The sequence below is a fragment of the Saprolegnia parasitica genome, assembly GCF_000151545.1.
Source record: "Saprolegnia parasitica CBS 223.65 unplaced genomic scaffold supercont2.141, whole genome shotgun sequence".
NCBI lineage: Eukaryota > Oomycota > Saprolegniomycetes > Saprolegniales > Saprolegniaceae > Saprolegnia > Saprolegnia parasitica.
Window position 1 is genome coordinate 48135 of NW_012156535.1, and position 20445 is coordinate 68579.

A 20445-nucleotide genomic window follows, 5' to 3' on the forward strand; every position below is an offset into this window, starting at 1 on the left:
GGGACGGCCGAGGAAGCCATCGCAGATCGGGCTGGGCGGGTCGTCATGTGAGGGCCCCCCACCCCGCTCCATACAAACACCAAGTCGTGTTGAAAGTTCAACCTGGGGCTCGTCCGGATACGTGGTATCCGGCGCCTCCTGATGGGGTTGGGATCCACTTTGGAATTTCACGTCGAGCGGGCAAGTGAAGATGAGCTCCATGAGTCCTGCGCTCGAGACGCAGAAGGAGCTCTACGACGAGGCCATGCTGCATGTGAACGCGGGCGTCGCCGCCCAGAGCGGCGAGGACAAGGCGGCCGCGGAGAAGGAGTTCGCGACGGCCATCGAGGTCATGGAGCGGGCGCTCGCGATGGACTTCTCGCACGAAGAGAAGGAAGCGAGCAAGCGCTTGGCCAACAAGATGGGTCGGTACGTGACGATGATCAAGAGCCAGCGCGGCAAGGGCGATGGGAAGGGCGCCACTGCGCGCTACAACATTCTCGACCTCGAGAACCTCCCGGCGCGGTATGCGCCCGTGACGAACGCGCTCACGACGTCGCCGACGCATGGCGATGTCTTCGAGTCGCTCAAGAACATCTTTGGCTTCCAGGAGAACAACGTCAAGAACCAGCGCGAGCACGTGACGTTGCTTCTGACCAACTACAAGGAGCAGCTCGAGACGCCGCTCGCGACGCCGCTCGAGTCGTCCAAGAAGAGCAAGAAGACCGAGATCGTGGCGCCGCTCTTGCCCGCGGACGCGGCCGAGGCCACCAAGCTCGCGATCGAGAAGCTGCACATGCGCCTCTTCGACAACTATGGCAAGTGGTGCAAGTACCTCAAGCAGACGCCGGCGTTCTCCAAGGAACCGCTAGTGGACATCGTGCTCTTCTTTCTCATGTGGGCGAGGCTGGCAACTTCCGGCAGACGCCGGAGCTGCTCTGCTTCCTCTTCCACTCGCTCCTCCCGACCGCGACGCCCAACTCGTCGCCCAAGGAGCCTGGCACGTACCTCGCGACGATCATCCGCCCGATCTACGCCGAGGTCAAGAAGGACAACGACAAGAAGACGCCGCTCGGGCAGCGCGCGCCCCACAAGGAGATCCGCAACTACGACGACTTTAACGAGTTCTTCTGGACGACCAAGTGCCTCAAGTTTGACGCGACCAACATCGCGACGGCGCTCGGGTCGTCAACAAGAAGGGGCAGCCGCAAGACGTGCCCAAGACGTTCATCGAGACGCGGTCGTGGGTCCGCGCGCTCTGGTCGTTCCGGCGCATCTTCCTCTTCAACCTCTGCCTCTTCATCGCGACGGTCGGCTTTGCGGTCAACGTGACGCTCTACTGCCCCGAGTCGCCCATCATGTACGGCCCGGACCTCGGGAAGGAAGCCACGATCCTCGGGAAGCTCTACTACAAGCCGCGCCTCTCGTACAACATGAACGACGACTTTGAGGTCGAGACGTGCAACCTCCCCAAGCTCGCGACGTGCCTCGGCGTGTCCAACTACGTACCGTACACCACGTTCCAGTACCTCCCAGAGGACATGAAGATGCTCATGGCCGACATCCCGTTCCAGCCGTGCCTCGAGCTCCTCGGCGGTCGCTGCAGCTGCTACCTCGAGACGCTCAAGGACTGCTTCTCGCAGAAGGGCACGTCGGTTGTCTACGACCTCTCGGACCCGGGCGCGATTTCAAGCATCAAGTACAACCAGGCGACGTGCATGCCAGCGTACTACAAGGCCGCGCTCGACGTCATCAACAACGCGGGCAACGGCAAGCTCAACTGCGCTACGTGCACGTTCCCGGCGGCGGACATGCCGACCAAGCTGCCGGCGTTCTTGATCGGGCTCGTCGACTTCAGCCGCGCCGACATGGGGCCGCTCGTCTTCCTCGGTGGCGCCGCGGTCTTTGCCTTGTTTGTCGCGGGCGAGATGGTCAACCGTCTCTTCTCGGGCCTCTTCATCGGGTACGTGGGCCGGAACCTGCCGGTCCCGTGGTCGGCGTGGTGCCGCTACAGCTGCTTCTGGCTCTTCATGTTCACGGTCAAGCTCCTCTTCGACTACAACTTTATGGTCAAGAACCTCGTGGAGACGTCGCTCATGATTTGGCTCTCGGACCCGACGCAGTACCTCCAAGTGTCGCACTTTATGGTGCAGAAGAGCTACCACAACATCATCTACATCGTCTTCCTCTGGCTGCCCGCGGTCATCGTCTTCTTCTACGACTGCCAGATCTTTTACGCCATGTTCTCGGTCGTCTTTGGCTCGATCCGCGGCTTCAACCTCCGCATTGGCGAGCTGCGGTCCTTCCGCATTCTGCGCCAAGCGTTCAAGTCGATTCCCAAGATGTTCAACAAGAAGCTCGTGCCCAACGAGGCCGAGGTCGAGGCCTCGAAAGCCAAGATGGAAGAGAAGAAGAAGAAGGTGTCGGCCAAGGAGAAGGAGGCCGCAGAAGAGCACGCGCTCGAGATCAAGGCGCAGCTGTACCAAGGCGGGAGCGCGCTCACCAATATCTCGATGCACAAGTCGTTTGGGCACGTCTCGGGCATTGACGGCAAAGAGTTTGAGCGCGTCTACCCGTTCGCGATGGCGTGGAACCGCTGCCTGAGCTCGATGCGCGAGGCAGACGTCATCAACAACCGCGAGCTCAACGTCTTGAGCTACCTCATTGACGGCCACGACACGGACGAAGCCCGCTTGTACCCGCCGGCGTTCCTCACGGCCGGCAAGCTCGACGAGTCCCTCGACATCATCTCCGACTGCGCGGCCATCTACGACAAGCTCAAGAGCGACAAGAAGAAGGAGTCGGCGCTCGACAAGGTCGAAGCCGCGATGCGCGAGCGCCTCAAGAAGGACGATCTGCGTATCGAAGCTTGCCTCGGCTCGTACAAGTTTACGGTCCGCGTCCTCAAGGTGCTGCTCGGCGACGCGCATGCCGACATGGAGCCGTGCTACGACTTTATCGAGGAGGCGGTCCACACGCACGCGATCCTCAAGGGTCTCAACGTCTCGGGCCTGCACGCGCTCCGCACCGCCGCGAGCGTGGCCATGAAGGCGATCGTGGATGCGCCCAAGGCCGCCAAGAGCGACTCGCTCACGTTCCAGCGCGCCTTGTACCGCGTCATCGACGCTGTCGAGCAGCTCCTCGTGCAGCTCAAGAAGGTGCTCTCGAAGCAGGAGGCGCTCGCCAAGGTGCTCAACGACACGCCGCTCAAGCCCAACTCGTTCTTCATTGCGGCCGACCCGACGCACGAGTATGCGACCAACCAGCTCAACGCGCTCATTGGCGACAAGCAGACGATGGCGATCGTCTCGCGCGCGTACCAGCTGCTGACGGTCGACAACGTTGACGCGGAGCCGCGCTCGGAAGAGGGCCAGCGCCGCCTCCGCTTCTTCTCCAACTCGCTCTTCATGGAGATGCCGGACGCGCAGTCGATCAAGAAGATGCACTCGCTCTCGGTCGCGACGCCGTACTACTCGGAGATCGTCTTGTACTCGATGAAGGACCTCCTCGTGACGGAGGGCAAGGGCGGCGAGACCAAGCTGCTCTACTACCTGCAGACCGTCTACCGCGACGAGTGGGAGCACTTTTTGGAGCGTCTCGGCGTCTCGAACGAGAAGGATGCGATCGCCAAGAGCCCGGAGGAAGTCCAGCTCTGGGCGTCGTACCGCGGCCAGACGCTTGCGCGCACGATCCGCGGCATGATGTACAACGAGGAGGCGATTCGGTTCCTTTACTGGCTCGAGCTCGGCCACCACAAGGCGTCCGAAGAGCTCAACAAGGAGCTCGACGAGATGGTCGCGCTCAAGTTCAACTACGTCGTGACGTGCCAGATCTACGGCAAGCAGAAGGAAGAGGACAAGCAGCAGGCCAAGGACATCGACTACCTCCTCAAGAAGCACCCGTCGCTCCGCGTCGCGTACGTCGACGGGCCCAAGAAGATGAAGGAAGGCCCGCCCAAGTACTTTTCGTGCCTGGTGCGCGCCAGCAAGGACGAGGAGAAGGTCACGGAAGTCTACCGCATCGAGCTGCCCGGCGATCCGATCATTGGCGAAGGCAAACCGGAGAACCAGAACCACGCCGTCGTCTTCTCGCGCGGCGAGCTCATCCAGTGCGTCGACATGAACCAGGACGGGTACTTTGAAGAGTGCCTCAAGATGCCCAACCTCCTCGCGACCGTCGACCGACCGGAGCACAAGAACTCGCCGCTCACGATCATTGGCTTCCGCGAGTACGTGTTTACGGGCGCGGTCTCGAACCTCGCGTCGTTCATGCAGATCCAGGAGCTCTCGTTCGTCTCGCTCGGCCAGCGCATGCTCGCGTACAACTACGTCCGCCAGCATTACGGGCACCCGGATATCTTTGACAAGATGTTTGCCATGGGCACGGGCGGCACGGCCAAGGCGTCGCGTGGTATCAACCTCTCGGAAGATATCTTTGCCGGCTTCAACTCGACGCTCCGCGGTGGCCGCGTCTCGCACGAAGAGTTCATCCAGGTCGGCAAGGGTCGTGATGTCGGCATGCAGCAGCTCGCGCTCTTTGAGGCCAAGCTCTCGTCGGGTGCTGGCGAGTGCGTCACGTCGCGCGACGTCATGCGCATGGCCAACCGCCTCGACTTCTTCCGCCTCAACTCGTGGTTCTACGGCAACCTCGGCTGGTACTTTACGCAGACGATGACGGTCTTTGGCGTCTACTTCTTCATTTACGGCAAGATCTACTTTGCCTTGTCTGGCATGGACGCGTTCTACCTCCAGCTCGGCCGCATGGGTATCTCGGGCGTCCTCAACACGTCGTGGGCGCTGCAGTTTGGCTTCCTCTTGGTCGTGCCCGTCATCGGTGTCGTCGGTGTCGAGCGCGGCTTCCGCCACGGTGTCACGTTCCTCTTCTGGAACGTCATGACGCTCGGCCCGCTCTTCTTCACGTTCCAGATGGGCAACCGCATGCACTACTTTGACCGGACGCTCATCCACGGCGGCGCCAAGTACCGCGCGACCGGTCGTGGCTTTACGATCAAGCACGAAAAGTTCGCCGAGCTCTTCCGGTTCTACGCGTTTAGCCACTTTTACCGCGGCGTCGAGCTAATGTTCTTGCTCGTGCTCTTTGCGATCTACGGCACGTTCAACTGGTGCAACTGCTCGTGGCAGCAGGACATTACGTTTTACAACGGCGTCGAGCCGCTCCCATACGAGTGGCAGGCGCGCTGCTACGCCAACTGGTACCAGCAGTGCGTGCTCCCGACCAACCAGAACTATGGCGTCATGAGCTACTCGCTCTGGCTCATTGCGGCCACGTGGGTCTGGTCGCCGTTCATCTTCAACCCGAGCGCGTTCGATTGGGACTTTGTCATTGCCGGCTACCGCGACTGGCAAAACTGGCTCCAGACCAAGAACGATTCGACCGAGTCGTGGTTTGGCTGGTGGTCGGCCGAGCTCGAGTACCTCGAGCACTCGACGGCGTTCTCGCGCTTTGTCATGTTTGTGCGCAAGACGCGCTTCCTCCTCGTGGCCTTTGGCTTGTACCTCCAGCTCATGTACCGCCTCTTCTACAAGGATCAGCACACGACGGTCGCGCAGGGCAACCCGATGCTTCCGTACATCCTCGCAGGCGCCAGCGTCGTCTTCTTGATTCTCTTTGCGTGCGTCGCGTACGTCGCGAGCCGCGTGACCAAGAAGATGACGATGAAGCAGCGCAAGCTCCGCAAGATCAAGTTCAACCTCTCGGCACTCGGTTTCGTGCTCTTGATTGGGTCGCTCATGTACTTGTCCGTGACGCACCTCGCCGAGGTCATCGTTATCCTCGCGCTCGTGCTCTACTGGTTCCTCCAGTACACGATCTGCCGCCTCAAGCAGCACCACGTCATCATGGTCAACATCGCCAAGGGCTTTGACGTCGTCATTGGCTGGATCGTCTTTGGCCCGATCCTCTTCATCTCGATGTTCATGCCGTTCCTCGCGGCCTTCCAGCAGCGCGTCATGTTCAACTCGGCGTTCACGTCCGGTCTCGAGGTCCACAAGCTCCTCGGGAACGAAGTCGCGAACGAGGTGACGGCGCTCCAACCGGCGCCGGCCGCCGACAAGCCCAAGGTCAAGGCCACCAAGAAGAAGAAGACGGACGAGCCGACGCCGACGAGCTACGGCGCCATCTAACAAGTCGATTGTATTTCGCTGTGAATATACAATGTGCCACTTCAAGTCGAGGACCTTTCCTCTTCAACTCTAGGATGCGATGGCGGTTACGCCCTATTTTGAGGGCGACGCTTGGGAAAGGCCGGTTTCGGTGGGTTCAAAAGTTGGGCGCATTGCAGGGTGAAGAAGCAAAATGCCTGCGGCCGCGTACCTCGTGGGCGCGGTGCCGCCGGTCTGGACGGCGCGGGCGACGCGCCTGTACGACCACAGCATCTCGGTTGCGGGCCTGCTCGTCATCATCCTCATCGCCGCCGACTCGATCGTCAACAACTGGGCGATCAACCACTTCCTCGGCAACGGGCTCTTCTTCACGACGCCGCTCGTGGCCAGTGACACGCTCGAGGGCCTGAACGACCAGTATACCTTTCTACAAGGCGCGTCGCTTGGCTCCATGTCCAACGCCGGCACGCGCATGGCCAACTACACGGTGACCAACCTCGTGACCAAGAGCGACCGTGTCTACGTCGTCTCGGCCGGGTCGTTTCCGCTGACGCCAGAGACGAACCTGTGTCCGATCTTTCAAGGCGAGTACGCCGTCGACTTGGCCGTCGCAACTAACGTGCGCCTCGCGTTGGTCCAAGATACGATAACGTTCTACCGCGGGAACGCGATCTCGCACGCCTTCTCGGACGACGAGACGGCCAACCTCGGCAATGCGTCGATGAGCAGCGACGCGTTGATGGAGCGTGGGTACCTCCCGGGGCGGTCGGCTGTCGACATGCGCTTCACGACCAAGCTCTTGCTGAACGCGAGTTCGACGCCGCAGAGCTTTGAGATGAAGTACTACCGCATCTTCCCGCGCAACTTTTGCTCGGGCTGCGACCCGGTCGCGGAGCTCGGGTACGGTGTCTGCAACGTCACGTACAGCTACAATGCGACCGAGAAAAGGTGGTTATCGCCAAAAGCACCTTTGCAGACGGGTCGGTCTACCAGCTCGGGCTCATGATGACCAACAGCGCGTTCGGCACCATCGCGCTCTATGTGAAGCTGACGGGCATCTTCTTTGGCGTCGGCGGGTACCTCGCGAGCCGCCGGACAGTCCAGTGGATGGAGGTGGACATGACCAAGTCGGACTCGTTCATCTCGCGCGTCTTGCGGACCATCATGCCCAAGTACTTTCCCCACGCGTCCCACGCGCTCCGCTACGACATGTTTTGCTACAACTCGGACATTTTCGTGTTTAGCTACGCGCTGAGTGTCATTCTCGACATTCAAAACTGCTTTATCTTTATGCGCAACGTCAACCTCTTCAACAACCTCAGCCCGCAGTTTCTCTTTTCGCTGCAGATGTTTTGCTGCAGCATGCGTCTTCTGTGGGTCAACTGCGCCGTGCTCAAGGTTTGCAAGATCCTCTGGAACCTCCTCGGCACCGTCTCGTTCAACGGCCAGAGCACCTTCATGGGCTACCTCAATTTGAGCAGCGTCATGTCGCTCTACCTCAGTGCTGTCTTGCTCATTTACGTCCCGCCGTTCATCGAGTACAACAACAACACGTCGGTCGCGCTGAAAAACTCGGTCGAGAAGCTCGACGGCCTCCGCGTCGACGTCTTTGAAGGCTTTTACTTTCGCGTCGGGGGCTCGATCGTGCTCGGGATGCTTGCCAACCTCGCGGTTATTACAGCGCTCGACCACCTCTGGAACTTCAAGCACTGGAAGCTCCTGCGGAAGCACTCGCTCGCGCGCCAAGCGATGTACAATTCGTCGTCGATTGTCTGCGACTACCTCGACGGGATCGAAGTGGACGCCGAAGGCAAGAACGGCGGTGCCGTCCTCGTCTGCCGCGCGCGCCGCCTCAGTACGCTCCAGTGGTTCTTCATGAGCCACTTGACGTGCTTTGGCTTGCCCGAGAAGGAGATGCGCAACAAGCGCATCGCCAAGACCACGATGCACTCGAAGCAGCAGGACGAGGTTATCCACGACCACGCCAAAGGCATTGGCAACGACGACCTCCGCGACACCTCGTACTTGGTCGTCCAGGACGGCGACCGCAACGTCCACCTCTTGGACCCGATGCTGAACGACGTGACGAGCCTCGTGTACAACATCAAGATCCTCAAAAACACCTCGGTCACCATCAAGTGAGCCACTTGATACACTGATAGTCCACACGTCGCGTGGCCGGCGGAGCACATGGTCTTTTCGATGACCTAATCCGTACTGCATTTATGTTCTTGATTGTACTACTACCACGTCTAACCTCCTCACCTTTAGTGCTCTGTGGCGATGGATGCGCACGCGAATATTGTCTGAATGTACCCGGGAACGTAGATCTATGAGTTCTTATTTACGCTTTCGGGGTCTTCTTCTTCGCAGGAGCCTTCTCAGTAGGAACCTTCTTGGTAGGAACCTTCTTGGTAGGAGCCTTCTTGGCAGCGGCCGTCTTGGCGTCGTCTGTCGTCGGCTTCTTCGGGGCCTTGGCCTCCGCCTCCGCCTTCTTGGCCGCCGCTTCCATCTTCTTCTTCTTCTTCTTGGACGCACCGTCTTCGCCCGCGGCTTCGCGCTTGAGCTTGCGCTTGAGCTGCTTGCGCTTGTTGGCCGCGCGCCGCTTCTCGATTTCCTCGGGCGTGATCGCGTTGCGCTGGTGCTTCTTGGATTGGAGGTGGCTCACGACGTCCTTCTCGTTCTGGAGCTGGATCTTGGGGCACTTCTTGCAGCGAAAGCCGTTCGCACCATTCTCAAACGTCGTCGGGACGAAGTCATCCAGAAACGACGGCCGCTCTTCCTCGCCGGCTTCCGCGTCCGAGTCCGAGTCGTCGGCCAACGCGCTCTTCTTTGTCTTCTTCAGCGGCGCCGGCTCCTCATCGTCTGACTCGTCGTCGCTGCTCTCGGCGATGAGCTGCTGCACGCGGCTACGGCGCGCCGCCGGCGTCTCGTGCGCCGGAGTCTCTTCCTCGCTGGCGTCCTCATCCTCGCTAGCCTCGCCCTCGTCGTCCTCGCTGGCGTCGCTGAGGTCGCTGGCCACCTGCACGTCGCTCTCTTCGTTCTCGCTCAGGACGTCGATGTCCATGAGCTTGACATGCTTCTGGGCCGCGCGGTACAGGGCCATCTTGATTTTGAGCCAAATTCGAGCGAGCTCGGTGGTCGCCAGCAATTTTATACCCGAGGTACAATGCTATCTTGATTTACGTATGAAAAAAGATGTATTTGTATAGTGGTCATGAGATACTCCTTTAAAAAATGTTGAAATAATGTGTTTGGAGAGAGAGCCGTAGGTTGACCACCAATGAAACGAAGCGCTTTGGCGAGTTATTGCTGCTGTTTTGCCTGTTGTGCATTGTTTTTAGGGAGATTCTCGACAGGACATTCCCTCCAAGCGGTTTTCATAGCGTCATATATATAGATATTACCGTGCCGAGCGGGCGGCGACAGACGGGAATATTAACTTTGTACGAGCGATATAAGGCGCCGTTCCCTCAATATCCGACTGCAAAGCGCAGTGCCAAGGAGACATGTGACGATCTTATTGCAACACAAAGGCCATTCCCGAAGCTTGATGGCGCCGCTGCGCATCGTCTCGCTGCTGCCGTCGGCGACGGAGCTCGTCTACTACGTCCTGTGCCAGCTCGACGAGGACGACCCGGCGGGCGCGCCGCATGCGCAGCTCGTCGGGCGGTCCCACGAGTGCGACTGGCCCGAGGCCTTGGTCGCCGGCGTGCCCATGCTCACGGCCTCCCAGATCAAGTTTACCACGTCCGCCGAAGTCGACGCGCAGGTGCGCGCGCAGCTCTCAACGGGCGTCGGCCTCTACTCGGTGCGCCTCGAGCTTCTCCAGTCGCTATCGCCCGACTTCATCGTGACCCAGTCGCTCTGCAAGGTGTGCTCGGTCGACTACTGCATGGTGGACGAGCTCACGGCCGGCATGAGCCCGCGACCTGTCTTGATCGATACCAACCCGATGTCGGTCAACGACGTGCTCGCCGACATCCGACGCATCGCGACCACCCTCGGCTTTCACGACGCCGGGCAGCGCGTCGTCGCCGCCCTCCAGCGCCGCATCGACGTGGCTCGGGCGATCGTCGCCGCCAAGCTCCTTCCGGGCATGCGCCGCCGGAGCATTGGCTTTTGCGAGTGGACCGACCCGATCTTCTGCGGCGGCCACTGGACGCCCCAGCTCATCGAAATGGCTGGCGCGGTCCACCCGCTCAACGTGACCACGTGCGGCCCCGAGACCGGCGCGCACCCGTCGCGGTCGATTCCAGCCAGCGAATTCATTGCGTCGGACCCTGACATCATCGTCGTGGCACCCTGCGGCCTCGACATGGATGCGACCAAGCGGGAGCTCGCGCCGCTGATCCATCATGCGTGGTGGAAGCAGCTCCGCGCCGTGCGGGAAGGCCGCGTGTACCTTGTGAACGGCAACCACATGTTCAACCGCCCGGGCCCGCGCCTCGTCGACGCGCTCGAGTGGCTCGTCGCGATGCTCTGGGACGTCCCCAGCGCGTGTGCTTTTGACTTTCCGGCCGAGAAATGGGTGCCGCCCACGGGATATTTCGCAACGTCGTAAATTGGGAATCCCACAATATACGAATTGATGTCAAGGCAAAAAAACAAAATATCTTTGGTCGAAAGAGGCACATCGCTCGATACGACCATGGTGCCAGTGAGAAGGTTCCCACGACTGCATCGGCCATCGATGAGACTCGAGTGATTCCACAAAGCAGTGTAATAAAACAGAATCTCGCACGATTATCACCGCAAAGTGCGTGATCCATGCGAACGCTACGTATCTTCTTGCACGGATCGTGGATACAAACGCTACGCACGGGAGCACTGGTCGCGACGTGGATTCGTGACAACGGACAACGTGGATGCCTGGATCGTAGTTCAATTCACTGCGATTCGTACTGCTCCGTGTTTAAGGCGCGTCGGCGGTATGCTGCAGTCGTCTTGATCGGACTCGTGGTCCTCGATCTTTGTCTACTTTGTCGGGCTCGTCACCACCACATGCAGCGGGCGTCGACCACGCACCGCCGATAACGAGACAACAAAGCTCTTTGCAGGCATTCCAATTGCCACGACATTATTCTCGCTATCGGGATGGATCTCTCCGTACGCAGCTCCCTCCCAACGACCAAGTCCTGGTGCCAACTCCAAACGCATTCAGACGTAGCACTACGTATGCGAAGTCTATGTAATGAAGATAACGCGGAACACGTTCATATATTTCTGTAGTGATGGAGCTTTGCAAAGCGATGGGTGGGACTTGATGTGAAGGCGAAGAATGATGGTCGTATTGGATTGGACCAATCAGAGCACATGGCGCGGAGTGCGCTGACAGCGTCTGATTGGCTCGTGGCGTGGCGTGCCCGTCGTGGATTGGCTGAGTCGTTTGGGTATCTCCAAACCTTTTGCGTCAGATTGACACACAATTGACCTCGCAAAAGTATGCCGCCACGACTGTCTTGCGCCGCTTAGAAGCTCGCCTGGACGCGCTCTGCAGCACCCTGGACGACGTGCCGTACAACGACCTCAGCATCGTCGAGAAGCTCTTGACGGAAGACTGCGCCGACGACATTGATGTCGAGAACCCGCATGCTTCGAATCCCCGTGTCCACACGGTAATAGTTCACGGTTTGCGAGATCCCTACGAAATTATTCTATAATCCATTGCATGTTTCAACGCTCCCTTCAATCCATGACTACAATCCAAAGGACCTTGAACCTGATAACCATGTCTCGTCCACATTCGCAAAGTTGTGCATTTTTTAAAAATAAAATGTGGGAACCCCAGTCGCGACATGCCTTGTGGACACGAAGCAGCCATTTTTACTCACTTTTGATAACGCTGTCCAGCGCAGATGGTCACCTGTCGCCATCAGCAAAACAGACGATGTCTGTCGGTGTCCGTGGACACGTGTGACGTGTGACACCAAGCATGGACTCCAAGGCTCGTGGGGATGCAGTACTATCATTTTCCAACTTTCCCACTCTCCAACAAGTCGACCACCAGCGTCATCATGGCCCTCGACACCATCACCGTCATCCTCTTAATCGTCATGCTCTTGCTGGCGCTGCCTATGACGTTTGCCGGCTACAAGCTCCAAGTGTTCACGGGCGCCGTCTCCAGCTTCTTCTTCGCCGTTTTTTGGTGCCTGCTTGTCGTCGCTGACGTTACGCAGCCCCTGCGCGGTCTCATTACGCTGGCTGCCGGCATCATTGCTGCGGTCGTCGCCGCCCGCGTTCACGTGGTTGGTCGCTTTGGCACGGTCGCACTCGCCGTGCTCTTGGTCACCGGTGCAGTCGTCGCCAACATCTACACGTACGACGCGCTTCTCGTGGTCGTCATTTCGGTCGTCACGATCGCCGTTGCGTATCTCAGCCATACCTCGCGCACGGCGCTGATTCTCTCGTCCGTGTTTTCGGGGGCGTCGCTGCTCGCGGGGGTCGTTGAGGGCTTGACGGGGGCAAACGGCCGCACGTTTGAGCACTACGGCTCTTCGTTCAACATGGACGTTAACGGCACGGTGACAATCGTTGTGCTCGCGCTGGCATTCCTTGGCGGTCTCGTGGTGCAGTTCCGCTTCACGGCGCCTCGCGACACCCCGTCCACGCCGCCGACAGCTGCTCAAGAAGCGACGCCGGCTCCGTACGCAGCAGTCTAATAGCCTTTGATCTTTTTTCTAACTTTCAACATGTCAAGTGTGTGCATCGATCATGTAGACCTCGAGTGAGCTATCCCTCGGCGAGTGGGGTCCACCACGGGATGGATCTCTCCGTGCGCAGCTCACTCCCAACAACCAAGTGCTGGTGTCAACTCTGCGCATTTATCAGGCGTAGCACAACGTATGCGAAGTCTTGATACATGTAATGAAGATGATGCAGAATACGTTCACATATATAAAAACTACTTCTGTACCGTAGTGATGCAGCTTTGCGGCTTAAAGCGATGGGTGGGTCTTGATGTGAAGGCGAAGAATGATGGTTGAAATGGATTGGACCAATCAGAGCACATGGCGCGGAGTGAGCTGACAGCGTCTGATTGGCTCGTGACTTGGCGTGCCTGTCGTGGATTGGCTGAGTGGTTGGGGTATCTCCAAGCCTTTGGCGTCAGAATCCAATTGACCTCGCAAAAGCATGCCACCGCTTCCCGCCACGACTGTCTTGCGCCGCTTAGAAGCTCGCCTGGACGCGCTCTGCAGCAACCTGGACGACGTGCCGTACAACGACCTCAGCATCGTCGAGAAGCTCTTGATGGAAGACTGCGCCGAGGACATTGATGTCGAGAACCCGCATGCTTCGAATCCCAATGTCCACACGGTAATAGCTTGCGGTCTGCGAGATCCCTATGAAATTATTCTATTATTCTATAATCCATTGCTACTGTTAAACGCTCACTTGTACCTCTCTCGTAGTTGTGGGGAGAGTTGTGGGTAGGCCGCAGATCGATAGAAAGGTACCGCGGAGCCATTCTTCGTGGCGATGAGGGGACAAGATGCACTGACCCGCAGCACTACGAGTAATTTCTCAGCCACGGACGCAGCTCAAAGCAAAGACTGCACTTCGATCCTTGGATTCCGGATAATTCAAGTCGGCCAAATCGAGTCCATTGCCGCGAACGCGAAGCGAATGAACGATGCCCGACCTCACTCTCCAGTGCCGGGGCTGTGTGGCCCAACGAGCGTGCCAATGAGCGGTCACGAGCGTTCAACGACCATCCGCTGCAACGCGAGCTTGTAGCCAAGATTGCTGTGCTGATGGATGCGACCAGACACCCAATCTGTGTCGGAGTCAAAGAACTTGAGCTTTCAAGAATGACTGGTAGTCACAAACAATAAGGTGCAGGTCATTACATTGGCATGTGCGAGCAAACAAGAGTACTACCCTGCGTTGGTCGATGTGGGCAGCAGGGGCACCGTCCGGAGAGTGCGAAGGCCGTCGGGCGGCGCCGTGTACTTGATCTGGACAATAATTCCAACGACGAAGAAGACGCCAAAGACAATAGCCATCGCATAGAAGAACCCTGTAAACGTCTGGGCCGTGAGGACTAAAAAGCCGGTCGACGCCACAACCGCGCCCGTGAAGGCCGAGGCCAAGAGTCTACCGTCCCGCGAGTCGCGCGACGCAACCCCGAGGCCAATCGCAGCAACGCCCGACACGATTGGCGTCGCGACGGCGCCGAGGCGGAGAAGGCCGCAGAAAAAGCTTAGAAGTATGCACGCAGCGACAGCCACGGTGCAGAAGCCGCCGAAGCGGTCGTGGAGGCCGCCGCCGATCGCGATGCCGAGACCGAGGCCAAGCACGACACCAGGCGGCGCACCCAGCGCCGTGGCGAGGACGCCACCGAGGAGAAAGCCAGAGAAGACACCCGTGTAGCGGCGGTTGCGGCAGCCAGCGAGGAGCAATGGCAGCGCTAGCGTTAATGACGCGATGGCCGTCGGGAGGGCGGTGGCATCGTTTGCCATAGTATTATTTTTCAAAAGTGGACACGCGGTTGTCGCACAACAGCCTATAAAGCCCAGAAATTGATATTGAATCTTGACTCTTAAAGGCTTAGTTCCTACATTGACATTGACTTGGCTGTGGAATAGGATACAGGCCCTGCAATACGTGTGCTGTGCCAGGCCCACAGAATGAGAAGAGGACGGACAGTAAGCGGCTGACTGCCCGTCCTCTGGATACCCCTAAAATCGACGCACTAAGCTCTCGTGTACTGAGACGAGACCTGGACAGCGCGAACCTTTCGCCTCACGGGGATGTTTCCCGTCCAATGCTACATGTATGCTCGCGACAATCGTAGACAGGTTGGGAGGGAGCCATACATACCCGCAACAAACTCGTACATATTGTACATTGGCCTGTAGACAGGCGCTTGACACGACCTGCCAGATGGTTGCTGACGTTACCAGCCGTCTTCATGACGTGGCACGACTTGGAGTCATAGTCGTAAATGGTCCAGTTGACCTACTGTAGGTTGCCACTGAATTTTAGAGCCGAAATGAGCGCCAAACGCAAAATCACAGCGACAGAGAGACGCACTCGACGAGTCCTGTCCCCAAACGACGACGCCATTAGTCTACATAATCGATGCACACACTCGACATGTTGAATGTTATAAAAGAAGATCCGAGGCTAGACCATTGAGGCTAGACTGCTGCGTACGTAGCCGGCGTCGCCTCTTGAGCAGCTGTCGGCGGCGTGGACGGGGTGTCGCGAGGCGCCGTGAAGCGGATTTGCACCACGAGACCGCCAAGGAATGCCAGCGCGAGCGCAGCAATTGTCACCGTGCCGTTAACGCCCACGTCGTACGAAGAATCGAAGTGCTCAAACGTGCCGTCGTTTGTCCCCGTCAAGACTGCGACGGCCCCCGCGAGCAGCGTCGCCCCCGAAAACACCGACGAGAGAATCAGCGCCGTGCGCGAGGTATGGTTCAGGTATGCGACGGCGATCGTGACGACCGAAATGACGACCACGAAGAGCGCGTCGTACGTGTAGATGTTGGCGACGACCGCACCGGTGACCAAGAGCACGGCTAGTGCGACCGTGCCAAAGCGACCAACCACGTGGACGCGGGCGGCAACGGCGGCAGCAATGATGCCGACGGCAAGCGTAATGAGAGCGTACATGGGCTGCACGAAGTCAGCGATGACAAGCATGCACCAAAGAGCGGCGAAGAAGAAGCTGGAGACGGCGCCCGTGAACACTTGGAGCTTGTAGCCGGCAAAGGTCACAGGCAGCGCCAGCAAGAGCACAACGATTGAGAGGATGACGGTGATGGTGTCGAGGGCCATGATGACGCTGGTGGTCGACTTGTTGGAGAGTGGGAAAGTTGGAAAATGATAGTGCTGCATCCCGAGCCACCTTGGTGTCCATGCTTGGTGTCACACGTGTCCACGAAAGCGGACTCGTCTGTTTTGCTGATGGCGACAGGTGACCATCTGCGCTGGACAGCGTTAGCAAAAAATAGCAAAAATGGCTGCCTTCGTGTCCACATGACATGACGCGACTTGGATTCCCACATTTCATTTAAAAAACATTAAAATTCGCACGACTCAGTCACCTCGACGAGACATGGTTATCAGGTTCAAGGTCCTGGTCTTGGATTGTCGGCATGGATTCAGATTTGTTGGGTTTCACTGACGGGGTAGAACTGGTATGCTACAATTTGTACCACTTGAAGTTTCCATTTTGCCTGGATTCTTATCAGTTCTGACAAGAACCAGGTCATCCCTTTCAAAATCGATAAAAATCCAGGAAATAAAGATGACACTTCAATGACATGCACGAAGTTCAAAGACGGGCCACCCGCAGAGATTACCCCGAGCCGCTCTCGCTGCCTCCAGTGTGTGAGGCTGCGTTATCACATAGTACGAGCCGAACAGCCTCCTCGACTCGCTCAGAGCAAAGGACGCGTCGACGCAACGCTGTCCGCGCCCCGTCTTATCTGTCAGCTTCCTCCAGTGCCCCAACACCACAAGTGTTTCAGCACCCAAGGAAACTACCTGTCGACACAGCACAGTGTGTGCACTGGTTGGTTGCGCGGCGTGGCGGCGGTGGGTGGATCGCGTGTCGACACCCCTTCTGTCAACACATGTCTTTGTCAGATGTCCAGGAAGACCTTGACGCTAATAGCCTGGACCCTGGCCTGGACCAGATTCATTTCCCAATTTGCTGTACGACACACCGCAATGCTCAGCACCGTTCTCGCGATCCTCGTGCTGGTGCTCGCACTGCCGATGACCTTTGTCGGCTACAAGTTTCAAGTTTTGACCGGCGCCGTCTCCAGCTTCTTCCTCGGGGTCGCCTGGAGTCTGCTCGTGCTTCCCAGCGTCAGCGATCTCATCGGCTCCATCGTCGCGCTCGCCGTCGGTGTCCTTGCCGCCGGTGTCGGCGCGCGGTTCCCTGCGGCCGGTCGCTTTGGCACCGTCGCCCTCGCGGCGTTCACGGTGGCCACGGCCATCGTCGCCGATGTGTACACCAACTACATCCTGCTCCTCGTCATCCTCTTCGCCAGCATGGTGATCGTCGCGGCTCTCAGCTACAACTCGCGCACGGCACTGATTCTCTCGTCGACCTTCTCGGGGGCTTGGCTCCTCGCAGGGGCGATTGCGACCTTGACGTCGACCAACTACCGCGATTTTGACCGCGACGAGCCGTCGTTTGGGACGGGCGGCTACGGCACCGTGACGCTCGTCACACTCGCCGTCGCCTTTTTAAGTGGTCTTTTGGTGCAAGTCCGCTTCACGGCGCCTGTCGACAACACAACGCCGACAACGCCGGTGAACGTGGTGCCGTTCACTGCCGTCTAATCGGCCTCGTATAGTGCAATGGACTATTTTTGTTGTGCTGTATACGATAGACTAGACCACAAGGCATCGTCTCGACACACCGTAGCGTTTGGAAAGAAGCACACCATGTTCTGCCATGTGGCCAACAATCATGAAAAGCGACGCGCCAACGGGGCTCGAACTCTGTGCTAATCTGCCCGTGTGGTACAAGAAAAATGGTACCAACTGCGTCTTGAGTCAAGACGCAGTTGGTATCATTTTCTTGTACCAAGTACCAGTACCAAGTCTTGCGTCAAGACTCTTGACGCGCACATGTGCTCGTGCCGGCCCACAGTGGCATCAACACCACGTTACACCCCCCCCAAAATATTCCTGGGAGCGCGCCGTTGGCTCGTCCAACCTCGGCAAAGTCACTCGGGACGCGGGCAACGGTCAGCTCGTGGGGTTCACTTGCTGCTGGGACGCCGGCCTCGGACGCGCCTCGCTCTGCTTCGTCGACCGATGGCATGATCCTTCTGCGATAGAGTAGTCGTTGCACCGACGACGCAATCTGATTTGGAGGTTCAAGAACCATGTCATTTAACCACCGCGTGGCGTGCACTTTGCATTTTCATTTTTGCAGCAGACTGCCCGACATGGGCGGCCTCCTCGACATCGCCGCCGCGATCGTCATCGTCCTCGCGCTGCCATTGCTCCTCGCGGGCTACCACTACCGCCGCTATGCAGGCGTCTGTACCGGCTTCTTCCTCGGCGCTGGCTTTGCCGTCGCGTTCGGCGCCATCGGCTTTGCGATTCTCGCGATCGCGCTGGGTATGGCGGTGCTGGGCGGACTCTGTCTTCGCGGCAGCGGCCTCTGCACCGTCGCCGCCGCCGTCGCCGCTCTCATGCTAGCCCTCTGCGATGCACATGACGTGGCCAGCGCGACGGCCAACGTCGTATCGCTCGTCGTATCGGGCGTTTTCGGTGCGTTTGGCAGCGACGTCTACGCAGCGATCGTGCTGGCTTCGGCGCTGGACGGCGCGCTCGTCGTGACGGCATGCGGCCTCGTGTGGACAGACAACCTCGACCATAACGCGCTCTCGGTGCCGTCGCTCTGCGTTCTTCTCTGGCTTGGTGCGCTCGGGTGCATCGTCCAAGTCAAGTGCACGTCGCCACCCCACCGACAACGACCGCCGCACCGCTTCTGGCGCCAGAAGAGCCCTAACCCCAGCGACATGGCCGAGCCGGTGTCGATCAAGCACGCGTCGAGTGCCAGACGATCGACTCGCGGATGTAAGTCAACACCCACGATTATCGGTTATAAATACGAGGCTGCTGGTTGCCTCATGCATACTGTTGTTGCTGCTGCGCACTCCGGAACGAGCTCATCGAGTACATGCCGTAGGGCTGGCCAAACGAGGTCGGGCCGACCGCGGCGGCGACCGAGGACGACCCCGAGTAGCGCGACGACGGCAGGTGGTCGAGCACGAGGTGCGATCCGGTGAAATCGGAGGCCACCATCGTCGGCGCCCGCGCCGGTGGCGGCGTCTGGAAGCTCATCATCGGTTGCTGGACCGCCGAGCTCAGCGACTCGCGTTGACTCAACGGCAGCTGCGAATGCTTCTTCTCGAGCTGCTTGTGCTTCTCCTCGAGATGCGGTGGCGGCTTCTTGCCCTGGATAACAACGGCGACGACGTGCTCGCGGAACCGGTTGGCGTACTGCTTCGGGTCGACGCACGAGATGCCTTGGCGGTCCTTGCACTGCAAGTAGACGCGGAACCAGTGCTCGAGCTGCTTGCGAATGCTCCACGGCGTCAGAATGTCAATGATGCCGAGGTACACGACGCAGTCTTCGGCGCGGTGCTGGTACAGCTGCGGCGTCGGCGAGCTTGAAATCTTGTCGAGGCTCGTGCCCTTCCCAAACATATTCTTGTTGCCAGGATGCTTGGTGGTGTCCTGCAGCAGCACCACCTGATGACTGGTCACAGCGCAGACATGGAGAGAGAGTCTACCTCGGTGACATTGCTGACGCACGAAGAGTCCGGTGACGCCATGGCTTCGTACTCACTGTGGTCCTTGAGGTAGATGGGCTGGTGGACACCGTCGCGGGACTCGTCCTCGTCGTGAAACAAATAGCTCGGCGTCGCGTTGTCGTTCTGCGGCGGCGTACTCGCGCTGCTGTACGGAGTGGCCGACACCACCGGCCGCGGGGGCCGCGGCAGCCCCACCGTGTGCAAGCCCACCATGAGCGAGTAGTCGATCGAGTTGATCGAGCGCAGAAACTCGCTGTCCGTGTTGAGCTGCGTCGCAATCTTGTCGGCGAGTTCATTGTCGAGCGAGATCTGGCGCGACGCCCAGTTGAGGTCCTTGCCACAACTACATTCCACATTCCGATTTTCAGATTTCAGATGCCAGATGAGTTCCAGAAGCATACATTTCTTGCGTGTGGCCTTGGTTCGGAAACGGGTTCATCTTGCAGAGCTCTTGCGTCATGCCGACCACAAACTCCATGCCGCAGTACTTGCAGACCTTCCGGACGCCTTGGGCCATCGGGTCATCATACCTACGCAATGCGTCTCAGCCTCCTACCAGAGGCGCATTTTTGTACCGGCCGACGTAGCTACCCTTGAGATCGAAGAACTCGTCGACGTCCACAGATGGATTTTGCATGACGTTGGCGAGCACAATGAAGCGGACCGTCTGGTCGTACACGATCAGGTCGTAGCAACCCACGTATCTAGTTTCAAGTCGTCTCAGATCTCAGATCTTAGATCTTAGATCCAACACCGTACCGCGAGAGGAACGAGTTGGGAAAGGACGTCAGGTGGCGAATGTACTGCGGTAGAATCTGCAGCAAGTACTGCTGCTCGGCCTGCGTACATGTCTTGAGGATGAAGCGCTGGTCGCCTACAGCATGGCATCGTGAGACTCGTGGATCGAATATACTGCGTTGCACCGGTAAAGTAGAGGAAGGCGCCCGACTTGCCCTCGCTGAACCGCTCGCGCGTGTGCACGCTCATCGAGCGCACAAAGGACTCGGTCGAAATGCCCGAGATGCGCCGAATCTCGTCAAACGAGCC

At 58.7% G+C, this 20445-nt stretch overlaps 9 protein-coding genes across 9 annotated transcripts; 6 read left to right on the forward strand and 3 right to left on the reverse strand.

The window, feature by feature from the left end:
• Positions 1-190: 190 nt before the first annotated feature.
• SPRG_21467 (hypothetical protein) lies at positions 191-6122 on the forward strand (the record flags this gene model as incomplete). Its single annotated transcript, XM_012353993.1, has 3 exons — positions 191-859; positions 886-1240; positions 1366-6122. The coding sequence occupies 3 exons, from the start codon at positions 191-193 to the stop codon at positions 6120-6122; spliced, it is 5781 nt and encodes a 1926-aa protein (XP_012209383.1).
• A 172-nt stretch (positions 6123-6294) lies between these two features.
• On the forward strand, positions 6295-8243 carry SPRG_14841 (hypothetical protein; the record flags this gene model as incomplete). The annotated part of the gene is made up of 2 exons (XM_012353982.1): positions 6295-7022; positions 7067-8243. The coding sequence occupies 2 exons, from the start codon at positions 6295-6297 to the stop codon at positions 8241-8243; spliced, it is 1905 nt and encodes a 634-aa protein (XP_012209372.1).
• A 202-nt stretch (positions 8244-8445) lies between these two features.
• SPRG_14842 (hypothetical protein) lies at positions 8446-9204 on the reverse strand (the record flags this gene model as incomplete). The annotated part of the gene is made up of 1 exon (XM_012353983.1): positions 8446-9204. Exon 1 carries the CDS (start codon positions 9166-9168, stop codon positions 8446-8448), a length of 723 nt encoding a protein of 240 aa, XP_012209373.1. The 5' UTR covers positions 9169-9204.
• A 419-nt stretch (positions 9205-9623) lies between these two features.
• On the forward strand, positions 9624-10689 carry SPRG_14843 (hypothetical protein). Its single transcript, XM_012353984.1, has one exon. The coding sequence runs from the start codon at positions 9655-9657 to the stop codon at positions 10663-10665; it is 1011 nt and encodes a 336-aa protein (XP_012209374.1). The 5' UTR covers positions 9624-9654; the 3' UTR covers positions 10666-10689.
• A 2546-nt stretch (positions 10690-13235) lies between these two features.
• SPRG_14844 (hypothetical protein) lies at positions 13236-13621 on the forward strand (the record flags this gene model as incomplete). The annotated part of the gene is made up of 2 exons (XM_012353985.1): positions 13236-13418; positions 13610-13621. 2 exons carry the CDS (start codon positions 13236-13238, stop codon positions 13619-13621), a joined length of 195 nt encoding a protein of 64 aa, XP_012209375.1.
• Positions 13622-13978: 357 nt separating this feature from the next.
• On the reverse strand, positions 13979-14563 carry SPRG_14845 (hypothetical protein; the record flags this gene model as incomplete). The annotated part of the gene is made up of 1 exon (XM_012353986.1): positions 13979-14563. One exon carries the CDS (start codon positions 14561-14563, stop codon positions 13979-13981), a length of 585 nt encoding a protein of 194 aa, XP_012209376.1.
• A 2223-nt stretch (positions 14564-16786) lies between these two features.
• SPRG_14846 (hypothetical protein) lies at positions 16787-17407 on the forward strand (the record flags this gene model as incomplete). The annotated part of the gene is made up of 1 exon (XM_012353987.1): positions 16787-17407. The coding sequence occupies one exon, from the start codon at positions 16787-16789 to the stop codon at positions 17405-17407; it is 621 nt and encodes a 206-aa protein (XP_012209377.1).
• Positions 17408-18021: 614 nt separating this feature from the next.
• SPRG_14847 (hypothetical protein) lies at positions 18022-18662 on the forward strand (the record flags this gene model as incomplete). Its single annotated transcript, XM_012353988.1, has 2 exons — positions 18022-18612; positions 18636-18662. 2 exons carry the CDS (start codon positions 18022-18024, stop codon positions 18660-18662), a joined length of 618 nt encoding a protein of 205 aa, XP_012209378.1.
• Positions 18663-18709: 47 nt separating this feature from the next.
• Positions 18710-20404, reverse strand: SPRG_14848 (hypothetical protein; the record flags this gene model as incomplete). Its single annotated transcript, XM_012353989.1, has 6 exons — positions 20322-20404; positions 20158-20272; positions 19974-20102; positions 19800-19928; positions 19378-19741; positions 18710-19336 (listed from the first exon to the last, which is right to left on the reverse strand). The coding sequence occupies exons 1-6, from the start codon at positions 20383-20385 to the stop codon at positions 18710-18712; spliced, it is 1428 nt and encodes a 475-aa protein (XP_012209379.1). The 5' UTR covers positions 20386-20404.
• Between the last annotated feature and the right edge of the window lie 41 nt (positions 20405-20445).

What these genes read in the sequence shown, in the direction of transcription:
- SPRG_14843 (XM_012353984.1), top strand. Translation starts at nt 9,655, where the DNA reads ATGGCGCCGCTGCGCATCGTCTCGCTGCTGCCGTCGGCGACGGAGCTC.